The 18347-nt window shown below is 42.6% G+C and overlaps 1 protein-coding gene across 1 annotated transcript; it reads right to left on the bottom strand.

Annotated features, from left to right (window-relative positions):
- Positions 1 to 5859: 5859 nt before the first annotated feature.
- LOC118247092 (thiamine transporter 2-like) lies at positions 5860 to 16351 on the bottom strand. The gene is made up of 6 exons (XM_035544800.2): positions 16247 to 16351; positions 13435 to 13600; positions 12270 to 13089; positions 10622 to 10814; positions 8674 to 8815; positions 5860 to 7792 (listed from the first exon to the last, which is right to left on the bottom strand). The coding sequence occupies exons 1-6, from the start codon at positions 16279 to 16281 to the stop codon at positions 7613 to 7615; spliced, it is 1536 nt and encodes a 511-aa protein (XP_035400693.1). The 5' UTR covers positions 16282 to 16351; the 3' UTR covers positions 5860 to 7612.
- Between the last annotated feature and the right edge of the window lie 1996 nt (positions 16352 to 18347).

Below are 18347 nucleotides of genomic sequence, written 5' to 3'. Positions count from 1 at the left end.
TGGCTTCATTTTCTCGTTTTCTCTTTTCCAGTCCTTCCCTAAGTTTTGCCATTGTATCTCTTACTACTCCAGTGTGGTCTGCATATACACAACACTCTTCCTTTAAGGCTGCACACAGTCCGCCTTGTTGTAAAAATACCAGATCTATCCCTCTGCGATTTTGTAAGACAACCTCCGATAATGACCTTACAGACTTTTTCTAAGGCAGTAGTGGATCGTTCAATCTGAGTTAGATCTTCATCTACAGCCACACGTAGGGAGGTAAACTCCTGGCTTTGTCTAACCAAAGAGGCAACTCCAGTACCCACCCTGATACCTCCCAAAATTATCAATGTAGCCAGGGTCACAGCCGTGATTGGTTCTCTTTCCTCAGAATGGTACAGAATTCTTGGTACAATTATTACCTGTACACAAAAATCTTTAGATATATTAAAAAGCTTGAGTGATAAGCAAGGAGTAACACCCATCGACGAACAGACCCATCTAGTGTTATTTGCTGGTATTAACCATTCCCCTTTGTCTAATCGTGTAACATTTTCTATAATACTACATGGATGGAGCTTCTTCCTAGGGACCGTACCTACACACCTGCCATTCCCAGTTACTTGCGTCAACGTTATTCCTATGTCCCTTCCCCAATTGCATTGTGGGGGGTCAGTTTCGTTCAAATGGGTGGTCTCTCCCAGATCCCCAATAGCACTGTAATATGGGGGCCTTATATCAAGGCATAACCAGCAAGGTCTAGGCACATCTGGGTTTGTTTGGTTCAACAATCGCTAACTAGCATTCATGATTCTCCACATGTTATTTCCGGTCATCCCCTCATTTCCCGCCTCGTACTCCGAATCCGTAGATTTACTAGCAGTCTCCAGTGGTTCAGGGTTATTAGGCATTAATATTCTAAAAGCTTGTGTAGGCTGAATCCCCAAAACATTCCGCGACATGTCTCTGCTCTTTTCTTCCAAGGGGCACGCCCAAAACGCATCCTTCAAGTCTATCACGCTATACCATCGATCATCTGGATGTAAATGACTTAGCAGGGTATGGGGGTTGGCTACCACTGGAAATCTAGTTACTGTTCTCTTATTAATTTCTCTTAAATCGTGAACCAATCGATATTTACCATCTTTTTTCTTCACTGGCAAAATCGGAGTATTAAAGGGGGACATACAGGGTTCTAACAACCCCTGCTGTAGCAATCTTTTGATCTCAGGTTTTAACCCTCGTCTGCCTTCCTCAGACAGGGGGTATTGTTTAATTCGTATTGGCACACCTGGGTTGGTTATAGTTACCTTGAAAGGTGTAATATCTAATCTCCCTACACTTTCTGGGGTATACCAAACTTCCGGATTTATATCTTGCTCATCCTCTGCTCTCAGAGGGCACAATTTAACCTTCAATTCCTTATCTACTACTTCCAGACTTATACCTAATTCTATTATCAAGTCCCTACCTAGCAAATTATAATCTGCCTCAGGTACTAAAAGTAAAGACCCTATTCCCAGTTTCGAATGTGACTCAATTAGCACTTCTATAACGGGGACCCCAAACGGTTCCCCTTTTGCTCCAATTACCTGTACCTTCTCCTTCGATATTTTACACCCCCGAGGCAGAACTTGGACCGTAGATTTTTCAGCACCTGTATCTATAAGAAACTCCACATCCTCTTGCTGGGGACCTACTTTTAATTTTATCAAGGGCTCAGTCTTTTTCTGGGTCCCCAGCAAACAGAGCCCCTGACACCCCTAATCTTCCTTAAACATCCTTTCGTCTTCTATCCTCTGTCGGCATTCCCTTTTCATGTGACCCTTCTTATTACAATAAAAAACAGGTCATATCCCTCGGTCTTCGGTCAGTCGGTCTGTCTTCTCCCACCGGCCTCCGATGACCCCCTCCAGACCCCTTTTTATACTCAATTCTCCTCTGTCCTTCCCTGACCGCTGCCACCATCATTCGCACCTGCTTTCTCTCCTTCTCATCTTCCCTTCTAACAAACACCTTCTGCACTTCTCTTAACAATTCATCCAAACCCCGATCTTGCCAATCTTCTATCTTCTCTAATTTCTTCCTAATATCCATCCAGGATTTCACTACGAATTGAGTTTTCAGCAGGGCCTCTCCCACAGGAGTCCCCGGGTCCACCCCTGAATATAGCTGCAGGCTTTTACACAGCCTCTCTAGCCATTCCGTTGGGGTTTCATCCTTTTTTGTTGTTCGCTAAAAGCTTTGTTGATGTTCTGACCTCTCGGGACTGATTCCCTAATTCCTTGTATAATGATAGTTCTTAAATCTTGCATGTGGCCGCGGTGTACGGGGTCCTGATTATTCCAATTAGGTCTCAGCAGTGGCCATTTAATATCTGCAGCTGGACCTTGTTGGTGCTGTTGATCCCAGATTCGCATCCCTGCTCTCCTAATCATTCCCCTCTCTTCCGAGGTAAATAAAATCCCCAATATAGATTGCACCTCCTCCCAAGTATACACGTTGGGCCCCAGGAATTGATCTACTCATTCTGCCACCCCAAGGGGGTCTTCCAATAAATTCTTCATATCTTTTTTTAAAATCGTGGACATCCCCGGAATTATGGGGACCGCCACATATCCCATTTCAGGTTGCGGGCCTCCCATAGATATCTCTCTCAACGGATAAAGCCACCCCCCCACACTCTCAGATTTTTGTCTTCTCGTTTGGCTTCTAGTTACTGGTCCCTGGATAATTGGATCAGCCTCACTGTCTGATTCCCCTGAGGACTGTGAGTTAGAGGGCCCTGGAGGGGCTGTGGGCAGGATATAGGGAGGTGGTGATGTTGGGACTTCCAATTCCTGGTTCTTTTTCTTACGTTTTTCCTCCCCTAGACTTCAACACAATAATGAATCATTTTTACTTTATTCTTTCCCCGCCTAGAAGGGGAATCGCTCCAATTCTTAATCATTAACCCCAGTGGGCTTTCCGGGGGAATAGGGGTCAACCTAACACTAGGCATTCCCCCACCCATGGGACCAGAAGGCTTACTCTTCTGTCCCATCTTCCGGAGCACCTTCACACACACACACACACACAGAGCTGCTTCCCCCTTGTCGTGGCCCAGTCCCTTGCAGGATGTAGGAACCACACTACTGAGGGGTCCGCGCTCGCTTCGTCCGCAATTGGACGTCTCACACAGGCGCACTCCGGGATCACCAACCCCAACCGAACGGATCACTGGCCTATACTTACCCACCCCATGGGTCTTCGTTCAGCCTTCGTGCACAAAGATTACCTAGGGGTTTTGCCGGCTTTATTTGCTTGCTGCCCAAATTTAGAGTTCGTCGGTAAAGGTTTCGAATGGGAATAATCCCGGCAAAGGCCGCCGAAATCGGCGGGGTGCCCCCTTCGATGAGTCTTCCCGATCAAATTGCCTTTATCCAAGTCACGGCACCAAATTTGTTATAAATTACTCTTAGTCAGAGAGAATTTGTATAAATAGTAGATTGCTAAACCGATAACCTACTTCCCTGTCTTGAGGACTAACATAACCAAATAGAGATGAGAGAGAGAAATGAGGAAAACTACTATACTGCCTTCATCTGTGTGACCACCAGAGGGACAGAGACGACTCCCTAGCAACAATTGACATAGCCGCGTAGAAGAAACCCACGTAACCCTGGAAGAGCCTGATGATAAAAGGGGACTGCAAAAGGGGGAAGTTGCGCGCCGTTTAGAGGAGCATGGGCTCCCCGGCCGCCCAGCGCTGTTTTGCTTGCTGATTGCTTACTCAATAAACTAATTGACTTAATCCAATGCTCCCTTAGCCATGTATCCAAGACATCCTGTTTCTGGGGGATGTCTCAGCATTTCAACCACTGTTTGAGCAACTCCCTTTGTTCCCTTCTTAATGTAGTAAAATAATGAACAAACATTCTTATTGTCAATCACAATATGTTATCATTTACAAATAAACATATACTAAAACTCAGCCTAATCAATGACATCAGCATAAATCTTACATCCCTTCCAGATGTGCTGAGTGAGTAGCTTGCACTCTTCCGAATAACCTCTAGGGTCATAAATTACCTGTCAAAGCTGGGGTTGTGGTGTGTCTTTCATGGATTCATGTGCAGTTTCCTCCTAGGATAGGTTCCTGTACTGTAGAAGAGATGTCAAAAGCCACCCTTCAGGACTTGAGGTAGTAAGAAACTTGTGTCTTATTAGTAAGAACTCTTAGGAAATGAACTTCATAAAATGTTAACAGAACTAAATAATAATTCATCTCAACTCTTCTTGCTTGCAGAACTTCCTCATAAAGAGTGCAGGGGAAGCCTTCTACTTTATAGGTTTTGTCAGCAAGTGGTTCTAACTTTAAGATAAAGGATTAAGACTCACAGTTCTTAGTAATGATTAATTAAAAAAAAAAAAGACATGGCAAGAAAGCAATTACTTGATTACCTTTTTATGTTAATGAGTACCTCTTAAAGGTGTATCCTTCAGTTTGTGGATAAGAATATAACAGCACGTTTTCAAACTTAGGCTGACACATGTGTTTCCTGGGCATAGCACCGAGACCTCTGGGCTCAGTTTTCTGACTGTCCTCAGTGTGGGTGTGTGGGGAGGAGGTAGGACACAGAAAACTTCCTAATGTTTATTGGCCAGAAATTACATCAGAGGATTAGTCTGTCACTTTTCATAATGACAAAAAGTTAAAAAAAAAAAAAAAAGTTTCTAAAAAACAAACAAACAAAAAGCATAACTACTTCTGAGGCTTTCTGCAGCTTTGGTTTCCTTCAGCTGTTTTTGGACTGGGCTTCCTACTTCTCCCATGGCTCATCAGAAGAGGGAGCTGACCCTGAAGTCCACAGGCGGTCTGTGGGATGGGTATTGACCCTGGGAGCCAACCCTGTGGCCCTGGCAGGAGTGGCCCCACATGCTATTCGGAGTTTTGTGAGGTTTTATTTTACAGTTATGGAAACCTCTCACACTGCTTCTAGCCTGTATTCTAGAAGTGTTCATGGAAGCGAGGCATGTTCTGTCTCCATGTTTCATGCTCGCTCTTTACAAATGGCTTTTGAGAAATGAAAATACGGAGACGATGCTGCTGGGTAAGTCAACTGGCCTACTGCAAGGTGTCTGACTGGCATTCCTCTGGTAACCCACACAGCGCTTGGTTGATACCTACCGGCTTTGAATAGAAAGATGCAGTTTTCTTGCTGGCATGGCCAAAACTGGCCTTACCAGCTTGCTGGATTGTATCATGGTGAAGACGTGTCTCCAAAACCACTAGTGTTTCAAAGGCAGTTATTGATGCACTGAGATGGGGCTGTAGCTATGGGGAGCAATGTGTTCCACTTCAGATTTTTGTAGTTAAGTGGAATTTTTGGTCACCCTGGGAGGAAAGATGAACTCTTAATACTAAACACAACTGCATGCAAGAGGAGATGGATTTGTTCAGTTTCCTTTTGCAGATCAAATAGCCTGCTGGGCCCAAACTATGGCCTCTCCAAAGTGTGTGCATAGTATGTGAATGCACAGGTGGATGTGCATATCACTATTTCGGATGAAATCTGATTGCTGGGTTAATGTTGATTTGCAGCTGAAAACCCAAGGTAACATGAGGCTTTACCTTTCTTTTGCTGTTGTTTGTAATTTCATTGTGTCATGTCCTTCCTGACGCTCCTCAGAGCTTCCCTATTCCTCCTCCCCTCCCAAATGCTCCTCCAAACTCCCAACCCCATAATCTTTTGTAGAGAGAGAACAGGTATCCAAATATAAATCATATGTATGTTTAAAGGCTTTTCTGAAGACAGTGTTCTCTATAGCTGAAAACTGAATATATTGTCTGCTTGGTTCTTTTGCTCTTCAGGGGCAATACAGAGAAGACAGTGAGATTTGACCAGTTCAGAACTTTTACTGTTTTTTTCTATCAGTTTTAAATACTAAGTTTTTTTCATTTAAGCACAAATTCTAGTTAGTTGCCAGTCCAGAACTTGCATCTGTGTTTGTAAGTAAAAGCCTCAAAAGAGGTTTTCTATTCATGAGGTAATACTAAGTAGTCCAAGCTCTATTGGACTTCTGTCCCACAGGCAGGAATATTATGTAGGTAGTTCTGTGGTAATAAAAGATAGTGCTTAGTGGAGGCTAAGTACATCTCCTGCTTTTACATCTGCATTGGTTAAACTGTTCTGCTTAAAGACAGTTTACAACTGAGGATGTCCACGCAGTGCACAATACTAAATAAAATGACTAGAAAACGAGCTGGGTTCGTTTGGGCAAGTCCTACTGATTCTTGTGACTTAAAGCAAATTACTTCTTTCCTGCTTAGTCTTGCTTCTAGATAGTTTGCCTAGTTCCAGTACACAACAAATGTATGAAAAGCACAAATGTTTGTACAGATGATAACTTTTCTCCACAGGAAACATATTTATTCTGCAAATGCAAAGTATTTTCTATTTTTATTAGAGAGATGAAGGTATTGCAAGCTTGAAGCAAGCTGCAGTACAGAAATAACTTTAACATATGAGTATATTTTTATATTAAACTAAGCATTCACTATGCAAGCTCATTTATAATCTCTTTTGTCCTCCTGGACTGACTGTCCTTTATGCTAAACTAAATTAGTTGTAGGATTTAAAGTCTCTTGATAAATTCTGAGATGTTGACCCTGACAAATCCTTGGCCAAGATCAGTGAACCTCCTCATCTGGTGAGCAAAATTGCATGGTACTAGTTGTTTTTTTTCTCATTTCAGTTTTAAACCATCCTGTTAATCTGGATTCCTATGCAAAGTCAGTCAAATTCCTCAACAACATACTTTTTCTGGACTTAGTCCGTACTACTCAACCTCTTTTTGTATTTTTTTCTTCCTGTTGAAACAGGAAGACATTCAATCTTAAAATATTAATTTTACTGGAAGCACAAAGAAACAAGTGGGGAAGGTTCATTTTTGTTTTGACTCTGAAATGTTTACCCTTCTGAGCTGAGATTGCTGTGGGTTCAGTGCAGTGTTTAGGTTGCAGTTTTCAAACGTGGGCCAAACAACAACTGTGGCCTAGCAGTGGTTGAATGAACCTTCTTCTCAGACAGGTTGTGCAAGCCCTGCCTTTGCGCTGTTGTGTGCAAAAGGTGTGCTTCTGAGGTGGGCTTTCAACCTCTGAATCACCTGTATTTAGGCAGGAAGGAATATCACGATGCAAATGCAATACCTTCCTCCTCTGTTCAGAGCAAGGTTCGCACAAAGCGGGCAGTAGCCCCTTGGCCCGCGTGTATAAGCAAGTGTGCGTGGAAGCAGCTTAGCGATACTGGTTGCAAGAGCCAGACCAAGCAAGGCAATGAACTTGAATCTTTGTTGTGCACAGTGGGATGCCAAGGTGGTTGCTGTGCTTTTTTGATTATAAAGTATTGCTGTTAAGCTGTTTAAAGGCAAATAAACAAGAATCTAAAGCAACTTATCGTTTATTCTTGGCTTGGTGCCATTCTGATGATCTTTCTTAGCTGGCATATATTGTAAGGAAGTGCTGTAATGATTCAGCATAGCTTTTCAGGGTTGTGTTGTATGTTCCTCTTGCATTGCTGTTCCCTGTACGCTGCAGTAGGAGCTCTTCTCCCATGAGGGCCAGGCCACGTGAGCCTTTGCTTGACTCCTACAGCCGGGTCGTATAGCCAGTCACAGTCTGCTCTTTTGGTTCGTGTTCAGCAAGGTTCAGAGGCTCTTTCCATGATCTTGCTATTTTCCTTCTGCATTTGCTTGAGAGAAGCATGCAAATGCTTCTGATCAAGAAAATCCCAGCTATGACTGCAAAGTAGCTCCCATAAATTAAAAACTGGAGATGAGGTGGGAGAAAAAGGCAAAAAAAATAAAAAAATAAATGAAAAACACATGGTAGGGAAACACTGTTTCTCCTGGAGACAGACACTGTTTTGTTTACTTATGTCCTGGCACAATTTCTCTGCTCAAGTTCTTGCTTTGTGCTTAAGCAAAATCTTATCTTTTCCAGCAAACAGCAGGTCTTTGAGGTATGAAGAACTGCCATGTTTCTATTCCCTGTGCTTCGTAATAACCATCGGAGGGGGAAGGGATGGGAACAGGATTTTTTTTCTATTGCAAAACGTAGAAGTAGCTTCACTACCAGCATGCCCATTACTCACATAGTCATGAATAATGCAAGCGAAGAGTGAGTTAGTCCTTTTTTTTTTGCTCTTACTTGCACATTTCACTGGTGTCATGACACTGGCTTCAGTAAATACGACATGAATTTGTATCAGTCTTTCCGACAACAGTGGCAAGCCTATTTATGATGTCTGTACATGTTCTTAATCTTAAAGATTTAATCTTTAATCTTTCAAAATATCTTTTGCTGTCTCCATGCAGAATATCTGAATAGCTTTAGTTTTCTTCATGTCCATGGGAGTAGGAAGCTGTCCCAGCTTCTCAGACACTGTCTGAGAAATTGCAGAAGTCAGTAAATTTCAGTTGACTTCAACATGAGTGGAATTGCCTTGACTGAAGCTATTGGCACTGATGTGAGATAGGATATCCCACGCTACATTATATGACCAAACCATGGGCGGAAAGATTTTATTACTCACCTTGAGATACAGACCAGGTTTGCTACTGGGCTGCAATTAGAAGTGATTTTTCTTGGTAAACTTTTGAAAATGAATCAGCTAATCAGTGAAATGGAAGCAAATTAAGAGTACATACCTGAGTCACTATGTCCAGTCCCAGGCCTTTTGAATCCACAACGACTACTGTAAGGATTGTCTGAATCACCAGTGCGATGAAGTTGTTCAATCCAAACATCAAAGCGTAGCGCTCCATGCTCAGATTTATGGCGATCTGGAACCTAAGGTGAGACTGGCTGTCAGGTACTTCACACTGGGTGGAAAGCTATTGCTCTCCATGTGGTTGATAGAGAAATGCATCATAGAGGTGATACCCCAAAGGTGGGCTAAATGGTGCTTCATCTGTTTGATTGCTCCCAGCAGTGTCCTGACTATTGGAATGCATTTCAATGACTTTGTACTTTGTGTTGCTTTTCGAAACCACATCAGGTGATCAGAAGATCAGATCTTCTCTTCTACCTTCAGACTGTGCCAGTCTCAGGCAGATGGCCTGTGGTTCCCCTCTTGGGCCTCAGAAAGCTTAGCAATATCAGTAGGGCTTTTTCTGAGTGCTCAAACATTGCTTCATTTGGTCGTCTTGTGTCCAACTTTTAGCAGTGCCATAACTGTCTTGAAGAGTTCAAGATGGACATAAGGGGTGGGGGGGGGAGGGAATACCTCATAGGGAAATAGAGCACTAGGTTAGGTTTCCCAGACAGGTTGTAAAGTTTCCATGGCTGGAGGCTTTGAAGGTTTGGATGGACAAAACCATGACCTGATCTGGCATTGGCAGGAGATCTGCCCTGGCTGGGAGGTCTGGATTTAAGTGGTCACCATGGGTATGTTCTAATCCCAGCAACTGGACTTGATGATCCTTATGGGTCCCTTCCAACTCGGGGTATTCTGTGATTCTATAATCAAAATTTTTATGAAGTGAATCACTTTTTGCTTTGTGGCTTAAGAGTGGAGGTAGAATGCAGTTTATTCTTGTCAAGAGCACATAGATTTTTTTTCCTTGCAATATCGTTTTTGACAATAATTGGAACACCTATCTTAGCGATATTTATCTCCCAAGTTTCTATTTGAACAAATCTATCTGCTTTTCCTTCAGTATGCTTTGCACTGACTTTCAGCAGGGCTCATTTGTGCAAGCTTTTATTCTTTTTCTGTTGAATATATTGAAATAGTTCAGGTGTTATCCACTATAATGCACTGAAAATCCACCAAAATATAAACAGGGGATTCAACTGACTTCATTCAAGATGGGTATCATCTTGTCATGCACTGCAGTTATAGCAGTTTTTAAATTATCTGAGTTTTTAATTAATTATCTGAGTTTTTTTAAATTGTCTTGTTTTTGACACAAAAATGCATCTGATATTTTTGTTAATGAAATAGTATAGTAAAATTTTGAGCTAGTCTGAAGGCATTCTGATCAATACAATAAGTGGGAAAATGTGTTATTTATATTTTTTCTATATCTGACAACAAAATAGCTTGATCTCGTAAGAGGTCATTTGCATTTAAATGTGCTATGCTATTATATTTTGTTTACACCATAGTGTCATTAAAGATATACGTATAAAGTTGTGCTGGGGAATGCTCATGGCAAATCTTGTCCTGCTTTCACATAGCTCATAGTTTGCAAGCTATCAACAAGGTGTTCGAGACATAAGGGGATATTAAAAGATGGTTCTTGATCTGCTTTTTAAAGATGGTTGTGTTGTCCCCACATCTCCTATGCCAGTGCTTGTGCAAGAGGAAAGTAACTTAAATGTTTTGCTATTAACATTGCCTGTAATAGTAAGGATACTTTATATGTTTAGCTTCTGCATAGGCAATTGTTCAGTGTTCTTCTGATAACTTATGGCTGTTTAGAAGGATGAAAACAACATAAGTGGGCATTTAAGTGTCCTCGTCTTTACCTAAACAGTTATGTCTAGTGTTAGATAGCTATCTCTTGAGTAAAAAGAGGAATGCCCTAAGTACGCTTAAAGTAGGGTTAATATTACGCACATAATGGTAGCACTGTAAGGGTTTATACTTACGTTGCTATTGTTATAAGAAGCATATAGCTTGCCTTGAAAATGAGGTAGCCAGCATAACATGACCAGATGTTGGTAGTAAAATGCATGAGGAAGAGGGAACCAGCATCTATTGTGGAGAAGATCCCTAATGCCAGTTCTCCAAAAAGGTCCCAGTTCACTTTCACATATGCCACCATGAAAGATGTTACTGAGCCTAGAGAGGAAGGAAAAAAAGTAAATGTTGCATGTGTTCTATAGCCTGCATCACCAAGTGCCACCCTCACATACCAAAAGGCAACGCTGAATAATGAAGCAGACTAGTTCAGAAACCGTGCAGATGGATGGTCATTTTTAGACAACAGCATAAATTATCTGCAATTCTTTTCATAGTATTTTACTCCACTTCTTGGATAAACTGTCTTGTGAAAAGATTCATTGTTTATCTGTGTAGTACCCAGCAAGCTCGAAAGGAACAATTCTTCCAAATTCTTCCAGCTTTTGTTGCTTACTAGCTTGGTTGTATAGTAAGCCAGTTACCTTTTAGGTTAATAGATTAGCTCTGTGCAGCTCATAAAGGGACTAAGCTGCCAAAAAAAAAAAAGTGGGAGGGGAGGGATGACTTCTGTCAAGTATCAAGTGAATGTACTCAAGAAAACGAAAGGATAAGCAGTATTTTCTTTTGGTGGGTCTGCTACAAAGACATCTGTTTTGAAAGTAAGCCATCAGAGTATCCATCTTAGGTGTCTTGTACAATTTGAAAACCTCTACACTGAGAACTAGGTGATTCCAGGAAAAAGAGGAATTCATCATGGAATAGGGACTTCAGGAGTTCCTTCTAATGCATCAGTCACTTGGTCTATATTAGCTGTCTCCCTCCAGACCAGGGTAACTTTTAACAAATACTTAGAAGTATCTGTTTCTCCTTAATGACAGGAATGGTAACTTGAATGGCCAGATGCAACATAGACATACTTATTTTCCCTGGTGGATCACACCCCAGTGTCTTGTGCAAGTCCTCCACAGCAGCACAATGAGTGTGGAACACTGCCAAGTAAGGGTGGTACACTCGATTTGCCTTTGGATATCTTTGCTTATATGAAGCAGGCATCTGCTCCCACTGCAAAAGAGTATGGTTAACATCAGTAACATCGTGAATTCAGTAAGCATTTTTTCCTGTAAATCCCCGTATCTTGGAATTGCTGAAATTCTTTGTTTCCTGCTGTGCAAGAGCATTTTAATAGAGAAGGATCTTAATGAGAGGTTTAAGTTCTTGTATAAAATATTTATGGAAAAACTCATCTTTGTAAGCTGATACTATTGCTATGGGAACTGTTGTGATGCTTGCTGGGGGGATGGGAGGCAAGATAAAAAATGCAAAACCTTGCAAAAGAAACATGGGTGCCTCCGAATGGATCAAGCAGCTGGATGGAAGGTCTGTGTGACATGTACGCTTCTGCATGCTGGCAGGATAAAGTTTGGTGCCATAGTCATACAGAAAAATAGCATAGCTCGTGTTTGAACTGTTTTTGTACATCAAAGAACTGGATCTCGAATGCACAATGCATATACTGTTTCCTTGGGGTATCTGCAGTGGAAAGGAACTGCAAAACTGTTCTAAAGTAAAACTTTGGAGGCTACCTTTATGATTGATGCTTAGACGTGAACTTACTCAGGAAAGTTGCTATTGCTTCAACAGCTCCGTTGTACACTGCAGAGCTGTGAGAGGGGGCTCTGAAATCCCACAGCACTTGGATGTAATTCACAATCTGATTGAAGCCTGCTGTAGCCAAAGCCCACCACAGGGACCAGTAAAGCAGCTTCCTAGAGCTGTAGCAATCCCTCAAGTCTCTGCTCAGCTGCACCAGTACTCTGAGCATGTGGTTTTGGGGCTTGGGCTGTTCAGCCTGCTGTTGTGGTGCTGGTCCCGTGTCAGCAGCTGCGCAGTCCTTGTCCTGTTGTTGGCAGCTCGATGGCCCGTTGGAACTGAGTGTAGCCACAGGTTTTTGTGGTTGTGGGAGGGTTTCAGAGACACCTTTTTTATGGAAGAACATGCTCTTTTGGGGCATTGGGAGGAGAAAGGAACACAGGAATGCCAGGGACACAGAAGCGAGGGTAATGGCGTTGAGATGAAAGTAAGATACGTCTGCCAAGGAAACCAGCAGCTGTCCCAGCACTGCAGCAACTGTGGCCGCAACAAGGGTGATACTCCTGCAATAGCTCGTCACTCTCTGATAGCGATCGGCGCTGACAACGCTGTAGATGTAGGCGTAATAGGCAACCTCGGTGGCTGTCACCATCCCGTAGAAGAATTCCATCACCTGCATGGCCACCACGCCGTGAGCGAAGAGGAGCAAGAGCCATGTGACGATGTAGCTGATGCCCTGGAGGAGGAGGACGGGCTTGTAGCGCACGTAGTCTGTAATCAGGAAAACTGGGAGCAGGAGTGCGAGGTAGGAGTATGTCCAAACGGGGAAAATCTGGTTGGTAACCTACAAGAGAAGAAATCTGTGTAATTCCGTTTTGGGAAAATAAGCTCATTTATTTTAAATGGCTTTAGAGAAGGGAAGAAGAATTCATAATATACACAACCATGCTGGTCTGAAGCACCATGAGTGTGTTGAACATGCTACTGAATTTTAAATTTTAGAAACCCTGTTATATATTTTGAGTCTTTTACTTATGCCACCTGGAGCAAATTGTAACCTTCCCAAGCTGGTTACAGTTTTGCTTTTTTTTCCTCACCTTTGTCTTTCTTTAAAGGCTTTGTTTAAAATTTTACTTTTGATTTTTGGTGCTCCATGTAAAAAAAAAAAAAAAATAAAATAAAACCATACCTCATCTATTGTCAGATTTTTATCTGGTCCTGTTAGATAAGGGGTTAGAAAAGGTTCTGATGGCTTCATCATGTAGAAGAATCCATAGAGGCAGAGGACCAGGGTGGGGAAAGTCCAAGTGTTGCTTTCCTCTTGCTTCCAGCAGCCCATAATTCGTGCAGCAAAGCTGGGGAGGAACTCTGTTAGAAAGATCACCGCCCATGCAAGCACAAAGATATTTTGTAGTTGTAACTTCTATTTTGTAGTTTCTAATGTTAAGGAGTGTTCTTTAGAGGTTGGCAACTGGAAAGCATTTTTCTTCACTTTAAGCAAAAAGCTTTCTGTACATACATCTGCTGTTTATCTCCTTGTAGACAGGATATAAAGAATGATTTGGAAGATCTTTGAATGGGAGACAAATTACACCGTCATTCATTCTGCACTGACCAAGCTAACCACTGGGGAAGCCTTCCTTCATCTAGGAAGGCTTTTTTTTTCCTGGACATTGCTGAGCACTGAGATGCCCCCCAAGCACCATGTTGATTAACAAGCATCTAGTTCACAATCACTGTTTTTCTCCTTGGGCTCCTAGATGTGTGTGGCTCTTCTGTTATGGAGAGCTAGAGCCTAGCAAATGAGAGTCACTAATAGATACAGAAAGGATGTCAAGCCATATCCTCAGCTGAATTTATTGCTTCAGATTCATCAGAAGTCCAGTTTGGATGTAGGCCTTCTGTATTCAGTCTATAAAAAACATTTGTGGTTACTAAAAGTAATAGTTCACATTAAAATGAAATGAAGCAGATATTTAGGCTCTTTTCTCTAGCTGAGACTTATGCAATAAATTAAATCTTGGTGCAACTCTTCTGGAAAGAGCCCAAGAGAAATCAAAATGGATATGATGGGGGGAATGCAGAGGAAACTGTAGGTTATACTCCATAGTCATGTTGGTGTAGGCAATATCAGGAATCTAAACTTGCCGGGTTTATCTTCTGGAGTCTTCTGGACTGTTCCTGTTGCCAGCTGGTGTTGCTGCTGCTCTGCAGATGTCTGTCTATCTACTTCCTGGGAACTCCTTTCAGGCAAAATATTGTTCTAATTTTAAAATAGTATTTTTGGGGATAGTGTTTTTCCTCAACTTTTTTAAAGATGAGTTAAGATCTACCCCAAAATAAACGTTCATGTAGCTGTTGACTGCATCGCTCCTGATTGGTTGGGTGGAAGCTCCTCTTGTTAGGGTGCAAAGTTACCTGGGGTGTGATATATAAAGTATGAGGTAGCAAGTGTTCTGCATCTTTTAGAAGTTCATACCATTAACACATTTTGCTAATGATACACAAAGAAAAGGTTCGGATCAAAAGGAACTTGCATTATTGCATTTTATGCTATAACTTCTGAAACTACTGACATTACAGGATTTACAGCAGAAATTAATTTAGCTGTATGTCAACTCTGCAGCATGAACCACTAGAGGGCAAGATGACCTTAGCAAAGGAAAAATGTGACTGGGACACATTCAGAGCACTCAAGGAAAGGCATTTCTGCCCCTCCTTCATTCCCTGTTGTTGCAATAGCTCCTGCTGCAAATAGGGAGTTGGCAAGGACTAGTTTTGGCCCTGCCTAGGATCCTTCTTGCTTAGTCACCAAAATATCCTCTCACTATCCTTTCACATGATAATCATTAATGCCTTATAGCACCCTAATGCCATACGAACACTTAATGTGCTACTGAAAGGCTCTGAGACAGGCACTAAGAAGAGGGTGGTGAAGGGCATCTCTAGCACTTTAATCTCCATCAGAGGTCCATATTAGCTCTGTGATTTAACCAGGTTGCATTTTTCCCTTGCCAGGTTAGATTCTCAGGTTACATCTGCTCCTGTCTCTTTTGGGTCTTGCTGTGCTCACTCTACAGCAGGCAGGCTGTGTGGAGTGAAAGTGGCAGGTTTCAGGGACCCTTTCAAAATATCCCATGTCTTGGGATGCAAGTGGACATGGACAGATTTCTAGGGAGGCTGGAGGCTACTACGTGCCCAAGGGCTCAGAGAGCACTGGGTGGTGTGCCCCTGGCACTGGCCCTTGGTGGCAGGGCTGTGTCATCAGCTGCAATAATCTGTTTCAAACTGTGTACAAAAAAACTTTAGGTGCACCCTGGTAAGTTCATCCCTCCATTCCCAACACATGTGCTACGTGGGGTTAGACACGCAGCTCTTCTCTGGAGATTTACTAGTGGAGGCACCTGTGCTAGACTAGCAGATATTTTAGATGAGAAGTTTCCCACCTGATTTGAGCAGCTGAGGAGCCAAGAGGTGCAGTGGGGTGAGGGTGTGCAGGGGCAGCCTGCTCTGCCCTTGGGGAGCCAGGAGGTGGGCAATAACCTAACTGCAGTGGGGTGCATGCTCACCTTGCGCCCCAGCACTGCCGTATCAAAGGGCTCTGCTGCAGCCCTAGCTCAGCTCTGCTGGCCACCACTGTCGTTGTCACTTTCTGCGCTTATAACCACAAATGTTTGACAGTGAAATCTGTACCTTGGTGCTGAAGTGGAAGGCAGCCAATTTTTTCCCCTTCATTCTCCCCTTAGGATCAATTTTTTTCTTTTATAACTAGGTTTTTATTCTCTTTTGGAGAGATGGTGGGATGCCTTGGTGTCACTCTGTGGAAAAATCTGTTTCTTGTTTTCACTGCATGCTCCATCAACTCTTACTTAGTGCTAGAGCCACCCGCTCTTCTCCCACACAGCATCGCTTAGCCCCCAGTTCCCCACTGGACTGCTCTCTTCTCTCCTCCCTCTTTCCCCTGTTGCTGCAGGATTTCCGAAGCTCGTATGTAACCATACCTTGTCTGCTTGAGCTCCTCCTTTCCCGCTTCCATGGATAATGTCCTCTTTTAGTACCTCCAGTCTCTTCTGGCTGTCCTCTCTGTGTTGCAGCTACTGGACTGTATTTATTTTTTGTGCTTTTCCTGTTCTTCTGGTATTTCAACTTGTTCTAATGACACCTCCTTTGAAAGCATTTCCAGCTGGCACACTTTCAGCACCCTTAAAGGAACAGCCAGACAATCCTGGCCTGTTCTTGCCCAAAGGCAGCAGTAAATCAAGACTGACACCATGGTTTGATGCTTGACTGGCACAAAAGCAATAGAGCTAATCCTGTTCCAAAGATTTTTGGATCTATTTGGCAGGGTACATGGCTTGGGAAACTGCTCCATATTAAGGATGGAACAGTACGCTATGCCTGAGTAATGACATAAACAAGGGAGAGCAAATGCCAGTGTTATAAGGCTTAAATGTTTTCTCACTAAATACCTTGTTTCATGACATTCTGTCACCTTTAAAAAGTAAAATGCTCTGCTTCTGTTTTGCTCTTGGTTATTAGCAGACTTCTCACATCTTTTGCTTAGGAAAAAGTCTCACGGCCCTACTGAAGATGGAGATGATCCTATAGTCATCTGTGGAAGTTCCTGTGGGATACAAAACAGTGAAGAGTGCAATTTGGAATGCACAGATATGCACAGTAAGTGTGTACCTAGGAACTCAGATCTCATCCCCACCCCTCTGCTTCCAACATATAGGTCTGGAATGAGGGATATGATAATTTCTTAGAAATGTGGCCACTACAATAGGAAAGTTACTGCTAAGCTGCCTTGATCACTTTAGAATGGGAGAAATATCCATGAATAAGAAAAATACTAGAATTTTCCTATAGGTCAGTAGTGTGCCTTTAGCTGTGGTTTCAGCCTGGCCACATTTTTGCAACATATTTGCCTTCTCAACACTCAAAGTTTTGGAATTAGTGATGTTAACAAAGTGATTCCTGCATACTGCCTTTATCAACCATAAATTCATGAACCATAAACCATCTAATTCCTCTTGGGACACTGCTGTGTGCTGTGGATGAGCTTTAGCGAACGTATGCGAAACTAATGTGTGAAGAAGATGTGATAATTCCTTTTGGCACTTTTCCAGCCATCAGACACGCTCTGGCACTTATTCCAGAGCTATCTTGCGCTAATTCTCTGCACGGTTAATTGAATCTATAGCAATAGGAAATGACAGCTCATTTGAGACTGTATACCTGCATTTGATTTTGTTCTCAGGGACTCTTGCTAAAATGCAGAGAAACTGTTGAAGTGCGTAGTGTTACTCTGGGTTTGTATTGACTTAACTGAGGTAAGAATCTAACTCAAATTTCTTGAAACAAACAAACAAACAAACAAGCTGTTTTTCCTGTAGAGTAATAATGAGAGAATGATTTCAGTGCCTTCCAGTTAATGTTTTTTTTTGCTTTCAGATCCTCTTTCATCCTCTATTAGCTTTTTTTTAAGCACTCCATAGTCTCTGTCCGTTGTACCTACAAGTCACCCTTCTTCAGTGATTCATATCTGAATGCCAAATGGAAGATAGTTAAAATGCAATGGCCTTGTATAAGCATTTGGTCAATTTAGGCCCTATGTTATAAGCTGCCTGCTGCAGAGCTTGATCACTGGGTTTGAAGGGGACTGTGCTCTTTATGCTGAGTTTGAACGTAGCCTGGTTGGAAGCAAGTGTTCTGCTTAGGCAGGTGGGCTGGGGGATATGTTTATAGCTGGCATCCAAATTACCTTTCTTTGGGAAAGGGAAGACATGAAGGCCTAGAGAAAAAGTGAGTTTTGTAGCAGCAGCATATCTTAGAGTTTATACAACGTGAGCTGTAATGCATCAAAGAGATGGGAAAATGCTGGGAAGGGAAGGGGAAGAAAAGGCAGTAAGTGAACAGGGCTGCAAAACTCTCTCTCCAGGGCTTTCTCCTGCTCTATGGGCTTGATCCTGGCACTGCTATCTCTGGTGCTTCACAGGGCTGCATCGAGGCTTGAGAGCCTCACCTCGGCTGAGAGAGGTACATCTCTCAAGGTGGGGCTGCTAGGTCTGTCTGTCTGACTTTCTGGTTGAATGCTGGCTT

This window comes from Cygnus atratus, chromosome 9, assembly GCF_013377495.2.
Source record: "Cygnus atratus isolate AKBS03 ecotype Queensland, Australia chromosome 9, CAtr_DNAZoo_HiC_assembly, whole genome shotgun sequence".
Classification (NCBI taxonomy): Eukaryota; Metazoa; Chordata; class Aves; order Anseriformes; family Anatidae; genus Cygnus; species Cygnus atratus.
The sequence above is the reverse complement of the archived record's forward strand: the minus strand, read 5'-3'. Positions and strand labels throughout refer to the sequence as shown.

Bases quoted from the DNA above. Each gene is read 5' to 3' on its own strand.
- LOC118247092 (XM_035544800.2), bottom strand. From the start codon at position 16,281: ATGGAAGCGGGAAAGGAGGAGCTCAAGCAGACAAG. The intron at 13,090-13,434 runs GTATGGTTTTAT...CTTCTCTTGTAG, and splicing joins AAAATCTGACAATAGATGAG to GTTACCAACCAGATTTTCCC. The intron at 10,815-12,269 runs GTAAGTTCACGT...CTTCCTCTCTAG, and splicing joins AGCAATAGCAACTTTCCTGA to GCTCAGTAACATCTTTCATG.